At 45.4% G+C, this 16,923-nt stretch overlaps 1 protein-coding gene across 2 annotated transcripts in view; it reads right to left on the bottom strand.

Moving 5' to 3' along the window:
- LOC310795790 (uncharacterized protein) overlaps positions 1-16,092 on the bottom strand; it is a 29,131-nt gene extending 13,039 nt beyond the window's left edge. For both annotated transcript variants that reach the window (XM_083657876.1, XM_083657877.1), the window contains exon 1: positions 15,618-16,092. In XM_083657876.1, coding sequence (XP_083514002.1) covers positions 15,618-15,973 — 356 coding nt within the window. In that variant the 5' untranslated portion in view covers positions 15,974-16,092. The remainder of the gene's footprint in view (positions 1-15,617) is intronic.
- Positions 16,093-16,923: the final 831 nt, after the last annotated feature.

Below are 16,923 nucleotides of genomic sequence, written 5' to 3'. Positions count from 1 at the left end.
CTATGGCCCTGTCTCTACCTGCTCAAGTCTGTGTCTATGGCCCTGTCTCTACCTGCTCCAGTCTGTGTCTATGGTCCTGTCTCTACCTGCTCCAGTCTGTGTCTATGGCCCTGTCTCTACCTGCTCCAGTCTGTGTCTATGATCCTGTCTCTACCTGCTCCAGTCTGTGTCTATGACCCTGTCTCTACCTGCTCCAGTCTGTGTCTATGACCCTGTCTCTACCTGCTCCAGTCTGTGTCTATGGCCCTGTCTCTACCTGCTCCAGTCTGTGTCTATGGTCCTGTCTCTACCTGCTCCAGTCTGTGTCTATGACCCTGTCTCTACCTGCTCCAGTCTGTGTCTATGACCCTGTCTCTACCTGCTCCAGTCTGTGCCTATGACCCTGTCTCTACCTGCTCCAGTCTGTGCCTATGGTCCTGTCTGTACCTGCTCCAGTCTGTGTCTATGACCCTGTCTCTACCTGCTCCAGTCTGTGTCTATGGTCCTGTCTGTACCTGCTCCAGTCTGTGTCTATGACCCTGTCTCTACCTGCTCCAGTCTGTGTCTATGGCCCTGTCTCTACCTGCTCCAGTCTGTGTCTATGACCCTGTCTCTACCTGCTCCAGTCTGTGTCTATGGTCCTGTCTCTACCTGCTCCAGTCTGTGTCTATGGCCCTGTCTCTACCTGCTCCAGTCTGTGTCTATGGCCCTGTCTCTACCTGCTCCAGTCTGTGTCTATGGTCCTGTCTCTACCTGCTCCAGTCTGTGTCTATGGTCCTGTCTCTACCTGCTCCAGTCTGTGTCTATGGCCCTGTCTCTACCTGCTCCAGTCTGTGTCTATGGTCCTGTCTCTACCTGCTCCAGTCTGTGTCTATGGTCCTGTCTCTACCTGCTCCAGTCTGTGTCTATGGTCCTGTCTCTACCTGCTCCAGTCTGTGTCTATGACCCTGTCTCTACCTGCTCCAGTCTGTGTCTATGGTCCTGTCTCTACCTGCTCCAGTCTGTGTCTATGGTCCTGTCTCTACCTGCTCCAGTCTGTGTCTATGGTCCTGTCTCTACCTACTCCAGTCTGTGTCTATGGCCCTGTCTCTACCTGCTCCAGTCTGTGTCTATGGTCCTGTCTCTACCTGCTCCAGTCTGTGCCTATGGTCCTGTGTCTACCTGCTCCAGTCTGTGCCTATGGCCCTGTCTCTACCTGCTCCAGTCTGTGTCTATGGCCCTGTCTCTACCTGCTCCAGTCTGTGTCTATGGTCCTGTCTGTACCTGCTCCAGTCTGTGCCTATGGTCTTGTGTCTACCTGCTCCAGTCTGTGTCTATGACCCTGTCTGTACCTGCTCCAGTCTGTGCCTATGGTCCTGTGTCTACCTGCTCCAGTCTGTGCCTATGGTCCTGTGTCTACCTGCTCCAGTCTGTGCCTATGGCCCTGTCTCTACCTGCTCCAGTCTGTGCCTATGGTCCTGTGTCTACCTGCTCCAGTCTGTGCCTATGGTCCTGTGTCTACCTGCTCCAGTCTGTGCCTATGGTCCTGTCTCTACCTGCTCCAGTCTGTGTCTATGGTCCTGTCTCTACCTGCTCCAGTCTGTGTCTATGGTCCTGTCTCTACCTGCTCCAGTCTGTGTCTATGGCCCTGCCTCTACCTGCTCCAGTCTGTGTCTATGGTCCTGCCTCTACCTGCTCCAGTCTGTGCCTATGGTCCTGTCTCTACCTGCTCCAGTCTGTGCCTATGGTCCTGTCTCTACCTGCTCCAGTCTGTGCCTATGGCCCTGTCTCTACCTGCTCCAGTCTGTGCCTATGGTCCTGTCTCTACCTGCTCCAGTCTGTGCCTATGGTCCTGTCTCTACCTGCTCCAGTCTGTGTCTATGACCCTGTCTCTACCTGCTCCAGTCTGTGTCTATGGTCCTGTCTCTACCTGCTCCAGTCTGTGCCTATGGTCCTGTCTCTACCTGCTCCAGTCTGTGCCTATGGCCCTGTCTCTACCTGCTCCAGTCTGTGTCTATGACCCTGTCTCTACCTGCTCCAGTCTGTGTCTATGGCCCTGTCTCTACCTGCTCCAGTCTGTGTCTATGGCCCTGTCTCTACCTGCTCCAGTCTGACTCTGTGCCTATGGTCCTGTCTCTACCTGCTCCAGTCTGTGTCTATCGGCCCTGTCTCTACCTGCTCCAGTCTGTGTCTATGGCCCTGTCTCTACCTGCTCCAGTCTGTGCCTATGGTCCTGTCTCTACCTGCTCCAGTCTGTGCCTATGGCCCTGTCTCTACCTGCTCCAGTCTGTGTCTATGGCCCTGTCTCTACCTGCTCCAGTCTGTGTCTATGGCCCTGTCTCTACCTGCTCCAGTCTGTGCCTATGGTCCTGTCTCTACCTGCTCCAGTCTGTGTCTATGGCCCTGTCTCTACCTGCTCCAGTCTGTGCCTATGGTCCTGTCTCTACCTGCTCCAGTCTGTGCCTATGGTCCTGTCTCTACCTGCTCCAGTCTGTGTCTATGCTCCTGTCTCTACCTGCTCCAGTCTGTGCCTATGGCCCTGTCTCTACCTGCTCCAGTCTGTGCCTAAGGCCCTGTCTCTACCTGCTCCAGTCTGTGCCTATGGTCCTGTCTCTACCTGCTCCAGTCTGTGCCTATGGTCCTGTCTCTACCTGCTCCAGTCTGTGTCTATGGTCCTGTCTCTACCTGCTCCAGTCTGTGTCTATGGTCCTGTCTCTACCTGCTCCAGTCTGTGCCTATGGTCCTGTCTCTACCTGCTCCAGTCTGTGTCTATGGTCCTGTCTCTACCTGCTCCAGTCTGTGTCTATGGTCCTGTCTCTACCTGCTCCAGTCTGTGCCTATGGTCCTGTCTCTACCTGCTCCAGTCTGTGTCTATGGTCCTGTCTCTACCTGCTCCAGTCTGTGCCTATGGTCCTGTCTCTACCTGCTCCAGTCTGTGTCTATGCTCCTGCCTCTACCTGCTCCAGTCTGTGTCTATGGCCCTGTCTCTACCTGCTCCAGTCTGTGTCTATGGCCCTGTCTCTACCTGCTCCAGTCTGTGCCTATGGCCCTGTCTCTACCTGCTCCAGTCTGTGCCTATGGTCCTGTCTCTACCTGCTCCAGTCTGTGTCTATGGTCCTGTCTCTACCTGCTCCAGTCTGTGTCTATGGCCCTGCCTCTACCTGCTCCAGTCTGTGTCTATGACCCTGCCTCTACCTGCTCCAGTCTGTGTCTATGGCCCTGCCTCTACCTGCTCCAGTCTGTGTCTATGGCCCTGTCTCTACCTGCTCCAGTCTGTGTCTATGGCCCTGCCTCTACCTGCTCCAGTCTGTGTCTATGGCCCTGCCTCTACCTGCTCCAGTCTGTGCCTATGGTCCTGTCTCTACCTGCTCCAGTCTGTGTCTATGGTCCTGTCTCTACCTGCTCCAGTCTGTGTCTATGGTCCTGTCTCTACCTGCTCCAGTCTGTGTCTATGGCCCTGTCTCTACCTGCTCCAGTCTGTGTCTATGGCCCTGCCTCTACCTGCTCCAGTCTGTGTCTATGGCCCTGCCTCTACCTGCTCCAGTCTGTGTCTATGGTCCTGTCTCTACCTGCTCCAGTCTGTGTCTATGGTCCTGTCTCTACCTGCTCCAGTCTGTGTCTATGGCCCTGCCTCTACCTGCTCCAGTCTGTGTCTATGGTCCTGTCTCTACCTGCTCCAGTCTGTGTCTATGGCCCTGCCTCTACCTGCTCACCTGCCTCTACCTGCATTTTGACTATGAAGTAGAATAATACAGAAAAAATGCTAAAGAAATAATGTGCAAAAGAACAGAAGAATGAAAGAAAAGGAGCAAGACAGATATATATATATATATATATATACTGTATATACATATACACACATATATATATATAATATATATACGGTATATATATATATATATACACTGTATATATATAAAGTTATAATGCCCCATTTATTTTCAAATGTACATGTATTTTTATTCTACATATTTATTATAATTTCCTTATTCTCGTATTATTGTTATGTGTGTTTGCTTTGGCAATATAAGCACTGTCTTTTCATGCCAATAAAGCTCATTGAAATTGAATTGAAAATAGAGAGACAGAGAGAGAGAGAGAGAGAGAGAGAGAGTGAGTGAGAGAGAGAGAGAGAGAGAGAGAGAGAGAGAGAGAGGCTGATTTTCACCAGGGCCACCATTTCCATTTGGAAATGTGTTCATCCTGCATATCATATTGAGCACTATTTCATCAACCACTAAGGCCACTAAGGAGAATCTGTTACATGTATTGAATTGGTGGTGAGTAAATATTCTGATGTTAAAAGGATTATCAGGGAATCACGGTACTATTTATAATTGACTTAGCAAATCAACCTCATCTTTACCCTCAAGTTCACCAGTGAGCACCTGTAAATTAGCCTCTGTGTGTGTCAGTAGCTCCAGGAAGACAGGTAACCTCACTCAGCCTCAGCCAGCATCTCAACTCCTCTAGTCTAATGTTACAGGTCAGGTTACAGAATCACAGAGAACTAGGACATGTGGTTTACCGCAGGTCAGAGGAGCCGGGAGAACAATACACCCACAGAGGCAACTAATAAGCAGAGCAGAACTGATTGGTAACCTGCAGAGAGCAGGTTGATTCCTGCCATACAACCAGCGTCTGGCGAGCTCTCCAACACCTCCAGAACAAGACTAATCCAACACCTGCTCCTGATGGGACCAGCTAAACTGTCAGGTAGAACCTAAGCAACGAAAGAACCCATCGCCAAGGAACCCAAGATAGGTCTAGGTCAGAACCTAAAACCTACAACCAAACAATGTATCAATAAAAATGAAGAAATATAACAATAAGTCAATATAACAATAAATAACTTTAACAACAATAAATCTAACGACAAAACTTAGCAAAGCCTAGAGGCGTAATTTCATCGATACACCAGCTGGCGCCGACACTGGAACTCTGGAAGCAGAAGCAGTCCAGTTCATATTGACGGCCATGGTCTGATAGCGTATTTAAGAGAAGGAAATATGCAAAATAATTTCACAGAACAAAGAAAAGAAACGGTCAGCAGAAAAAAGTGTCTATCAAGCAGAATCTGAGGGGCTGAACAAACAACTCCAACTGAAGTCCGGATTTCTGGAAATGAGGAAATGGGTGGGGGGAGGGCTGTGTGTGTGTGTGTGTGTGTGTGTGTGTGTGTGTGTGTGTGTGTGTGTGTGTGTGTGTGTGTGTGTGTGTGTGTGTGTGTGTGTGTGTGTGTGTGTGTGTGCACGTATGTGCCTGTGTGTGCCAGTGTGAGTACATGTACATAAGCTGATATTATTGTACCGTGAGGCGTGACTGCTACTTCTTATCATTATGTTACGTATTGTTTGCCTTTTTAATCTGTATGTAAAGTGCTTTGTAAGTTGTTTTGAAAAGCGCTATATAAATAAAGGTATTTATTATTATTATTTATTATTATCATCCCACCACCCAAAATCAAAGCGATCTGAGAAGCCAGAAAAGACAGAGAAACTGTCTGTTCTTATATAATCTGCAACAAAGGTTTAGATGCAGCGAACAAGTGTAACATCACACACACACACACACACACACGCACACACACACACACACACACACACACAGCAAAAGTATTAGGCAACCAAGATTTTTTTCATATACATTGTGAAAGACTTTTGCACAGTACTGTATGTGTGTAAATGATATTTCCTGTTAACATAACTCTTCTGCATTAGAAGCCACCGACTCTAAAAATAGACAGACCACATTGTGTCTTCTCCACCCAATGGTGCTGAATCAGCTGTGCCGTTGAGAGTGGCCCTCCTCCCCCCACTGCAACAGCTTCAGCGTGTGGCTCCTCCCCCATCCTCCCCCCTCTGGAACAGCTTCAGCGTGTGGCTCCTCCCCCCTCCGGAATAGCTTCTTGTGTGGCTCACATTAGCGCTTTCAGACAGACACGGCTCTGGTTCTGGCTCTGGCTCCGTTCTGGAGTCTCAGAACCTTGGTGCTTTCTGGCGAACCAGCCCGTGTTCACACCAGTTTAAGCGGAACCAAAGTGGGAGGACATTATTCGGTAGTCCTTCTTCAGTTTATTTTTATTTTTTTAAGTTTATTAATTATTTGGTCTGGCGTTCGAGTGAACCCAGCCTTGGCCCTCTCTTCTGCAAGTTTGGCATATGACTTGCTCTTTATTGTACTGCATTCTAGCTTTTCTTGAGATTCGGTAGATGCCCAAATCGCCACTAAACATTTGGTTTCCTCAGGAGACCACTGCAAATTATTTTTCTCTGTGTTGTCACTGCCTTCTTCTCCTTCCTGCTCGTTTTCACAGCCTAGAATAAGACACGCCCACTGATGATGTCACGGTTCCCAAGGAAAACCAACAATTTTTTGGTTCCGCTGAGAACCAACTTTTCAGGTTCCGAACCAATTATTTTTTCGGTCTGAACGCGCCGGCCAGTTCAGATTAGGGTTCTGGAACCGGAACCGGCACGGAGCCCTGCCGGTGTGAAAGCCCTAATAGAGAGCCGCAGGAACGAGTCCGGAAATCATCGATGCTAACACTCCTGGTTCTTCACAGTTTTCGCCTATGGGATTTTTGAATGGGTTTTTGGCGCGATGCTTCTAATAAGGTCTCTGGGCAACGCAAGCTTAATCAAACGCGAACCAGTGTTTAGTAATATCATCTTCACACATGAGGACCACTTTTATGAGTTTTGAGGCTTTTACGTGCCGTTAAAAGGGCGGCTAGCTAGCAAACGGCTAAATGAGACTACACTGTTGAGTCGACGGGGATATTATACGTCAATAACATCATCACTTCAAAGGACGAACACGGAAATTCTCTTTCCCTCACCTGGTTCAGCCCGGGGTAATCAGTGCACAGCAGCGCACACATCAACAACAGTCCAGGTTGAGTGCTGACGTGACGTGGAAGCCTATGCGACACTCTATGTAGTTCTGGATTAGCTTAGCACAAGCTTTTTACTTCTAGGGCTCGCATTTACGCTTCAAAACTCATGAAAGTGGTCCTCATGTGTGAAGATTATCCGGCTTATTCGCGTTTGATTAAGCTTGCGTTGCCCAGAGACCTTATTTGAAGCATCGCGCCAAAAACCCATTCAAAAATCCCATAGGCAGAAACAGTGAAGAACCAGGAAGTCCGGGACTTCCGCGTTCTGACTACAAAAATACATCATCCCTGCGGCTCTCTATTTGTGAAGGGGTGAGCCTAATGTGTGCCACAACTCTCATGAATAAATACATCAATATAAAGTGCAACAATGTGACCAAAAGTAGCGCTGTGCAATAAAATCGATACGGCAATATATCGCAATATTTTTTTCTGCAACACTGTATCGATATTTCAGAAAGATATCGTGATATATCGCTATATTGATTTTTTTCCCACAACCATGTGTTCATTGACACAATAAGAATACTTTTTATTTCAGTGCGTCCAGTAACACACTCAACACTCAGTAGTTTTTACTCAATTTATCCACTAAGTTATCAATATAAAATGATGTACATATTATTACACTATCTGGGTGGTACACAGCGAGTTGTATTTTCAGCAATTTTTTTAATTTTCAGTCAATTATTAGGGCTGGGCAATATAATCGATACGGCAATATATCGCAATATTTTATTTCCCGATACTGTATTGATACTTGGACGCCAAGTATCGCGATATCATTTTTTTTTTTTTTTTTTTTTTTGCAGGCCATGCCATGCCAGGCCTCTGCATCTGGTGATTCCCCTAATCGATACTGTATCGATATTTCCCATATCGATGCGTTCAGTAACACTCAACACTCAGTAGTTTTGACTAAATGTGTCCACTAACTTATCAGTATAAAGTGATGTACATATTATTACACTACCTGGGTGGTACACAGTGTGTTGTATCTTTAGCTCTATTATTTAATTTTGAGTAAATTCTGTAGAATATCGCAATATATCGCAATATGTATCGCATCGCAATATATTGTGATACAGTCGTATCGTGACCCAAGTATTGTGATACGTATCGTATCGTGAGATCCTTGCCAATACCCAGCCCTATAAATTCTGTAGAGTATTGCAATATATCGCAATATGTATTGTATCGCAATGTATCGTGACCCATGTATCGTGATACGTATCGTATCGTGAGGTCCTTGCCAATACCCAGCCCTAAACAAAAGGGGACATTTGACTAATTCCCTGATACTGTTAACATCCCTTTGAACAGTGATGCTGTCAAAGCAGTGGCTAGTTCTACAAATGCACTTGGTTCACAACATGGCTTTATAATATATTACTGAAGAAGTGTTTATTGCTCATGAGCCTAACTCCCAACTGACAAGCGCTGTAACTCACTGCCGCCTGCGTAAACCACTGAAACACATCAAAACTATAGGCTGTATGAAATCCCTACTCCTTTCCAAATTCTGTTCTATTTCCCGCAAATTCTTTCTTCCATTTTAATTTTAATCTGGGGAATATGATTTTATTTTAACGACTTGGCTCTCTGACAGCCTCTTCAACATGTGACACCCAAAGAGTGATGTAAGGGTCCCACGCAGGACCGACCCCCTCTCTCAAAACACCCCAATCCAAAATGGAAGTATTTCTCTAGGCCTATATTTTACAACTAGGAATCTCATGCGCTCGATTCCTGGGCGAGGCCGTGCAGCTCGCCAAGCTGGCCCTGCAGCTCGCATTCGCAACTCAGCTGCTGTGTGGCCAATGAGACCAGCATCTCTGATGATGTCAGATTCATGACATCACTGATGATGTCATCAGTGGGATTTATGACATCACTGATGACAATCACAGTGGGACAGAGAAACAGAGCCCGAGCTCCCTTATCAGTCGTGGGTTTCTTGGCTGGAGGAGCTTCAGCACCTTCTCTGGCCCATGGAGCTCGCATTTATGACATCACTTATGACATCAGTCATACGTGGGATTTATGACATCACTGATGACATCAGTGGGATTTATGACATCAGTGGGATTTATGACATCACTGATGATGTCAGTGGGATTTATGACATCACGGATGATGTCACAGTGGGACAATCACAGTGGGACAGGGACAGAGCCCGAGCTCCCATTTATGTTGGGGATTATGAAATAAGGTACTACAATAATTAAGCCCTTTTTTTTTTTTTACAATTTCAGCCAAAATGGAAAATTCTGCAATATTCCATATTTTACAGTCGATTCCATTTTCTATTACCAAATTCGGTGATTTCCGTGCGCGTTTTGTGCATTGGGGAAATCATACGGCCCTGTAAAACCTAAGTGAACAACTCGTCAAAAAGAGAAGCTTACAGTTGAACCAAACGGGAAGTTAGGAAAGCGTCGGGCGTTAGCTGGTGGAGGTAGTCTACTCTAGAGGACAGGAGGAAGAATCCAACAACAGTGATTTTTCAGTTAACAATGGCTGCGTGATGAGGATGGAGTGGAGTCCCGCCCCCTGTGCAGAACACACAGTGTGCAGTAACAGTTCTGCTGAAGAAGAAGATCCTGCGTGACTCAACGTTTTGTGCCTTTCTTCTGCACACACACACACTTCCTGTCCCAACGGCCGATGAGACAATGCCCCGACGCGAGCCCCTTCTTATCACCAAACACAGCCGAGTGTGAGGAGATCCAACTGAGTGGGATCAGGCTAAACACTGACAATACACAAAGTGCCAGGACTGGCCAAGGCTTCCCGTCGACCAAGATCTGCACAGGAAGAAAGGCCAACAATAACCAGCACAACTTCCTGGGTTTCAGGACGAAGGCACACATGCCACAGGCTGTTAGTGCTGCAGGTTAGCCGGGCCCAGAGCCGTGTATATAGAAGAGTCGCGACATCTCCATTCACTCCAATTAATTTTTTTGAAGTAAGGTTCTGGATTAAGCAGCGCTGTCGCGTTGCAGCAAAATGGACCGTTTGTGATGTACTTTGAAAAGGGTCCGACGTTTAAAGAATCAAATTGTATATTATTATTCGACTGCCAATCTCACAGTGGAATAGTCACAAAATGTGGTTATGAAACAAGGATCATTCCATTCCGGCTATATGGGGGTGCTGCTGAATGTCTGATTTTACATGCTTGGCTTCCCCCAAAAGTTCATGATTATATAGCCTATTTTGTTATCATCATCATCATCATCATCATCATTATTATTATTATTATTATATAATATTGTATCAGTCTATTAACACCATAAAACCAAGTCCCAATTAAACAAACAAATCAAACAAGCGTATGCCATTGGATTTTCTGATTGATAGTCTTATATAGGGTTGTCCCGATCCGATCACGTGATCGGAAATCGGGGCCGATCACGTGACTGCAGACTCGATCCGGACTCGGACATTATGACCCGATCATATGTCCGAGTCATTATTTTTATCAGATTTTTTATATATGGGCTATTGGTGATTCAAAATAAATTAGAATAAAATTAGTATTACTACCACCGTTTACAGAGTCAGACCTTGTCTGTGTCAAACGACACTCAGCCAGACAGCCTCACAAAAACACCGCACCGCATGCGCAGAGAGCACGCCAGTTTGTTTTGAAGCTGAGCCGCGCTGCCGCTATCATGTCTGCTGTGTGGAAATATTTCAAAGTGAACGACGAGAACGACAGTGAAAAGGCGAAAAAGATCACAGAAAAGATAGCCGAGATGATAGCAATGAGTGACCAGCCACTCTCTCTGGTAGACGACCCGGGTTTTATCATGCTTATGGAGTAGCCTACATGGAACCACGATACGACATGCCCTCTCGACACTATATCACTGAAAAGGCTCTGCCAGCGCTCCAGAAAAAGATAAGCGACAAGCTGCTTGTCCTATTGAAAGACGTGCCTGATGTCGCGTTTACCACAGATATTTGGAGTTCGTCTGTGTTTTCATGGCCCTTCTAAGCCTCACTGCGCAATGGATCAACTCCAGTTTTGTTTTAAGCCGTGCGACTTTGCATGCACAGGAATTTCGTGGATCCCACACAGCAGAGCGCATCCAGCAGGCGATGGAGAGGATGCTGAACAACTGGGGAATAGACAAGAACCGAGTCCATATCATTTTGCGCGATAACGCTGCAAATATGAAGAAAGCCATGCTGGATATGGGAGTACAGAGTGTGGGCTGTGTAGCGCACACATTACAACTTGTCGTGCACGAGGGCCTGCTTTCCCAGCGCAGCGTCACAGACACACACTGATATTGCACTAAGTTCTAATGTTGCACTAGTTCTAATGTGAAGAATATTTTTTCTATTCTGACTTGAAAATCTTTAAGCTTTAAGTGCTCAGTTTACAATACACTGCACTGCTTGAATATTGGCTCATTTGTTTTATTTGATATTTTTATTTATTTATTTTTTATTTTAATGCCTGACTGGCATTTTAAGTTAAGCTGCTGTTTGTTTTAACACTAGACTATTGAGTCTGTGATGTTCCACTAAGTTCTAATGTTGCACTAGTTCTAATGTGAAGAATAATTTTTCTGTTCTGACTTGAGAATGTTCAAGCTACCTCATAACTAGTGCTCAGTTTACAATACACTGCACTACTTGCATGCACAGTTGTGCATGATAAGTGTTACATGTTAAAATATAATAAAAATAAGGGACATCCTGGATAATTTTCTTCGCTCTTCATTTTTTAAATGTATTATAAAAGTATCGGATCGGGACTCGGTATCGGCAGATTCTCAAATCAAAGGACTCGGACTCGGACTTGGGGGCAAAAAAACCTGATCGGGACATCCCTAGTCTTATATATAAAAAAAAAAAAAGTAAAATATTCATATTAAACAGCCATATCTGATTAGACTGACAGAATTCTGAGTCGTGTACAGCAGCCCTATAACATAACATCAAGGAGAGGAGGTCAGTTCCCAGTGAAATGCACAGTGTCAAAACAACCAGGCTGGACTGAGGCTGTAGGAAAGTCTCACCTTCCCTGCAGCTTCATAAACAGTAGGTGTGACATTCCAGTACAGTGCTGCTGCCACAGGCGAGGGTGGCCAAGATTCAAGATTCAAGATTCAAGATTTTTATTGTCACTCCATGGTACAAGTATCACGTGTGAAATTCTTGTGCTGTGAACTCCGTCCTCAGTACAGTACTGTAGAAAAGGCCCTGAGACCAGGCCTGAAAACGCCCACGAACCGAATACGCGCCCGCGACCCAACGATGACGTCGTCACTGTTGTGACATCATCGGCGATGATGTCAGAGTTCCCCCTGTGAGGTCATCGGTGATGTCAGACGGTCTAGGCTGTCTCTTGATTGTGATTGTGTGATGTCAGACTTGCCCCTTGTGAGGTCATCAATGATGTCCTCTATGCTACCTCTCCCTGTGTGTTGCGTCTGCCTTGTTTCTATCTGCCTGTGATATCTCAATAAAGCCTGAAAGACATCTCTGTGGTTCTGATCGATCACCCGTGGCGGGTTCCAATACTTGGATCCAGCGTAACTCAACACAACTTCCTTACAAATACAGTCGTTGCTATTAGTTCCCTTCCACCTGTGCAATCTACTGTAGACGATACTGATTGAAATAGCTAAACAAAATGTACAAGTGAAATTCAATAATTCTGGTGTCTTCTGCTGAAGATCGAACACACTTTCAGAAGGAGCAGCGAGCAGAATCGAGGAAAAATAATTGCTACCTTGAAACAAGGCTCCCATTGAGTTGACAGGAAGACGTGCTGTAAACAGTGGAGTGGAACATAAAACACGCTGTGTTTTGGGAGCCAGAGAGCAGCTAGAGCTGGTGAAGTTCTGCCTAGAAATATGTGACCTTGCATCACTGTTTGTTTTTCACTGATAAAACAGCCAGGAAGGAATGTGAGGCTAAAGTCAGATTTTTAACCCTCAGAAACAACAAGGTGCCTTCACCAAGCTCAACAAGGTCTGAGCATCTCAAATATGTTTGCTGATCCTGCAGGAAAGGAGGAAGGGGGGGTATTTATTTACAGTGTAAGAAGTCATAAAAAAAACTATTTATGTGTTCTAGAATGGGCAAGAGGGACATATTTGAACATTTGGGGATAAAGTAAGATGATATTTTACTATTGGAATAGCTGGTGAGTTATTTTGGATTGCATATTAAGGTCAAACTCCTCGAATGCCACCTTATCATTATGGCATGCCTCTCAGGAATACACAGTTCAACGTCAAAATGTGTGTAAAAGGTGGTTTAAATGGTGCCTTCAGGGTCTGTTTGAGAAGCTCTGTGAGATGTCATCATGGACATACAGTAGCACAGGGATTCAAACAAAGTGCAAAGTTGTGCAGCAGTGCTGAAGGGCAACACGAAGCAGAAGAATGACATTTGAAATGATTACTGACAAAACATGCAAATTTGCCATTTGCCATAAAATTAAAAGCAAGTGTGATTGTGTATTAAGTATTTAAAACTTCATACATTTTAATCAGAGCTCAACATAATAACATCTCATTTTCAAAGAGGCTTGATGGCCCACTAAGCAGTGCCCGGATATGCACAGAGAGACAGCAAATCTATATCATTTGATGATGATGATGATGATGATGAGAAATACTGAAACGGAATAATGTTGGTGTGTATTTATATATTACAATTCACACAGTGACACAAGATATCACAGACCCAAAGCATCAATCACAACAAACAACTACCCACCCATCAGAGAGAGCAAAGTTTGTGCATGTGCCTGTGTGTGTGTGTGTGTGTGTGTGTGTGTGTGTGTGTGTGTGTGTGAGTGAGTGAGTGAGTGAGTGAGTGAGAGAGAGAGAGAAGAGAGAGAGAGAAGAGAGAGAGAGAGAGAGAGAGAGTGTGTGGGTATGTGCGATCTGCTGTGTTTAAAGCTGCTCACATGGGGGGCTCATACTCAGAAACAGCTTTAGTGTGACTTAACATTTTCCAGTCGTGCTGAAACACACAGAACTCTAATTGTAACAAGCTAGTGAGTTATGAGGTGTTTTTTTTATTTCATAATTAACGAGGATCACTTGGATTAGTATATTAAAATTAACTATTGACAAGACTGACATGGAATCTGACCAATGAGGGCTCATAAACTGAATCTGACCAATGAGGCCTCATAAACTGACGTCTGGCATCTTACATAACCCGTGAAGGATCAGACTGTAACATTATCTACTCGTTTTACCTGTCAGGCTTCATCGCACCTCTTTTGATTTGCCTGATAAGATAGCCTCATATTGCTGTTTGACATACTTCAGACTACAACCAAATACATACAAAACAAATCTGTGAACGCATGTATTAGTTTCTGACTCTGGGAAAGTGGGAAAAACAGTACAATTTCGCAAACTGTATCTCTGAATTATCTAAGCCAAATCACACACATTCAGGGTAGTCTATGTGATCTCCAGTGTTGATCAATTATGCAGCAACTAATGTAATATTCTTTTCACTTCCATTCACTGAGCCTCCCCTGAAACTGTTTGGAGCCCCCAGTGGGGAGGCCCGCCTCCCACTTTGGGAAGAAAATTTGCCTTCTTGCTCAAAGACATTTAAATAGGAGGAGTGCTTGCTTGCCAACATCAGGTTAACCCAGTGATACCTGATGCAGCATTTGTGTGTATATCCCTCATTTGTGTGCGTATCCCTTTAAGACCGCGAACCGCATTGTCTTAAAGGGATACACACACAAATGCTGCGATCAGGTATCAATGGGTTAAAAGACACCATTACAGGTGTCATGATGCCAGACTGCATTAGAGAGTTGATAGCAGCCTGTTGATGTCCGTTTAGAATCAAATGGTCTTATAGGGCAATGGTTTTTAACCTGGGGTGCAGAGACCTCCAGGGACTGCAGGGGGTCCCCCAGTAAATTGATGAATTGTTAAATTTCACTATTAGCCTATGTTATTATTTCAGAATTAGATAATTTAGGAGAATGACTGTTATGGTCATATAGTTTCTGTTAGGCCTATCTCTCTAAAATATGGACAATCTTGGTGGGATTCTGGACAAAATCATATGTGACAATAAAAAATATTCTCAGATTTGGGTCCAAGACAAAATCTCTTCAATGGGGGTGTTATATTGCTCTCTGGCACACTGTAAACTATGTTACAGGGGGTCCTAATGTGTAGGTAGGCTACTACATGTGGGGTCCTTGATGTGAGAAAAAGGTTTTGGGAATAGGCCTATGCAAAGTAACACTTATATATTATGATTATTTCTTATATTGTAGGTCTATAGAATAACGTTATGAGATTGAGTTATTGTACTGTACATATTTGGGTGTAGGCCTATTATGGGCTTACTATCTATCAGAGATGGGGACTTGAGAAGACTTGGACTCGAGTCCCTGTTTTGATGACTTGCGACTTGACAAAAAATGACTTGAGACTTACTTGGACTAAAGACTCGAGACTTGACTTCAGATTTGATGACTTGGACGACTTGTAGGCTATGTGTTTGTCAGTTTAAATATTAAATATGAACAAATGTAACATACTTTTTGAACAGGTTAAAGCAAGGAAGGTAAGACTGTAGTATCTTGGCAAGGGGGGGGGGGGGTGACTTGACTTGACAAAACCTGTGACTTGACCAAAACAACATAATTGGGACTTGCTTGAGATTGGGACCAAATGACTTGGTCCGCACTTCTTACTTCTATCTAAAAGTCAGTCAGTCAGTCTGTCTGTACACACACACTCACTGGCTTTTGTCGCGGGCGGTGTCGTCGCTGAGCTCCAACAGGTTGACCGCAGCCTGTCCCAGCAGCTTGTCCGGCCCCAGCAGAGCCCGGTGCAGCACCGTGACGGTCAGCGACGTGCCCACGCCGCCGCCGCCGCCTCCGCTCCCCGGCGGCAGCAGCTCGAAGGCGGCCTCCTCCTCCCACACCGGCGCCACGCTCTGCTCCGCCACCGAGGTGGAGAACTTCTCCTTGCCCACCTGCATGAGCGCGTACGCGTCGTTGGTGCCGTGCTTCCCCTTGATCCGCAGGCCTCGCGCCTGCAGCACCGTTACCTGGACGCTGGTGGGGCTCCACTGGCTCTGATCCGCCAAAGACATGACGGCGGGCTGACAGACAGCGACGGGCAAACAAAACAGTAATGAAACACAAACACAGCGCGGTGATGAATGATGACTTCGGCTGTCTGTCTGTCTCTCTTCTCTCTGTTTCCCACAAAAGTTTCCCTGGCCTGTGCTGCTCTGCTGCTCCTGCCCGTGTTGAACACGCTGACGCTTGAGGAAACAGCTGATTGGGCGTGGCTACACCGAGCCAAGACACTCCCCCCGGATTAGCAGGTGCTGTCAGGTTACATGGTTTTAGACTTGAAAGACTGTCATTCACCATCACAACAACAGATAGAACAATCAGTTCATGTTATTATAATGGTTTGGAAAGCCAGATTTGATTCATAGGCTTTTGTCAGTATCATTATATTTCATAAGGAAGTGCTGCAGCTCATAATAGCCTAGAACAGGCTGATTGACTGACTGACTGACTGACTGACTGATTGATTGATTGATTGATTGATTGATTGATTGATTGATTGATTGATTGATTGACTGACTGGTTACCTGACTGATTTGTAACTCATTTACATTGGCTTAGTTGGCTTGTCATTTCAGAAAGTTACTGTGCTTTAGACCATTGAGATATGCTTTAGACCAGTGGTTCTCAAATTTTTTCACATGAAGGACCCCTAAATTGACAAAAATGAGACCACGGACGGACCCCTATTTGATAGGATTTTGTCCCACGCCCCCCCCCCCCCCCCCATATGATAATAAGCAGAAAGTGTAAAAAAAAAAAAAAAAAAAAAAAAGCATGACCAAAATAGTCATTGTCATAGTCATAGTCATTACTTATGGAAGGAATTATAGCGAAAATACATTACCCCCCTTTTGCCTCGGGGACCCTCTGGAACCCCCCCAAGGACCCCTGGGGGTCCCCGGACCCCCATTTGAGAACCACTGCTTTAGAATAACCAAAATGGCAAAACAGCCTAAGTTTC

The sequence above is a fragment of the Poromitra crassiceps genome (assembly GCF_964638095.1).
Source record: "Poromitra crassiceps genome assembly, chromosome: 21".
In the NCBI taxonomy this organism is placed as follows: domain Eukaryota; kingdom Metazoa; phylum Chordata; class Actinopteri; order Beryciformes; family Melamphaidae; genus Poromitra; species Poromitra crassiceps.
This window is presented reverse-complemented; position numbering and strand designations above follow the sequence as displayed.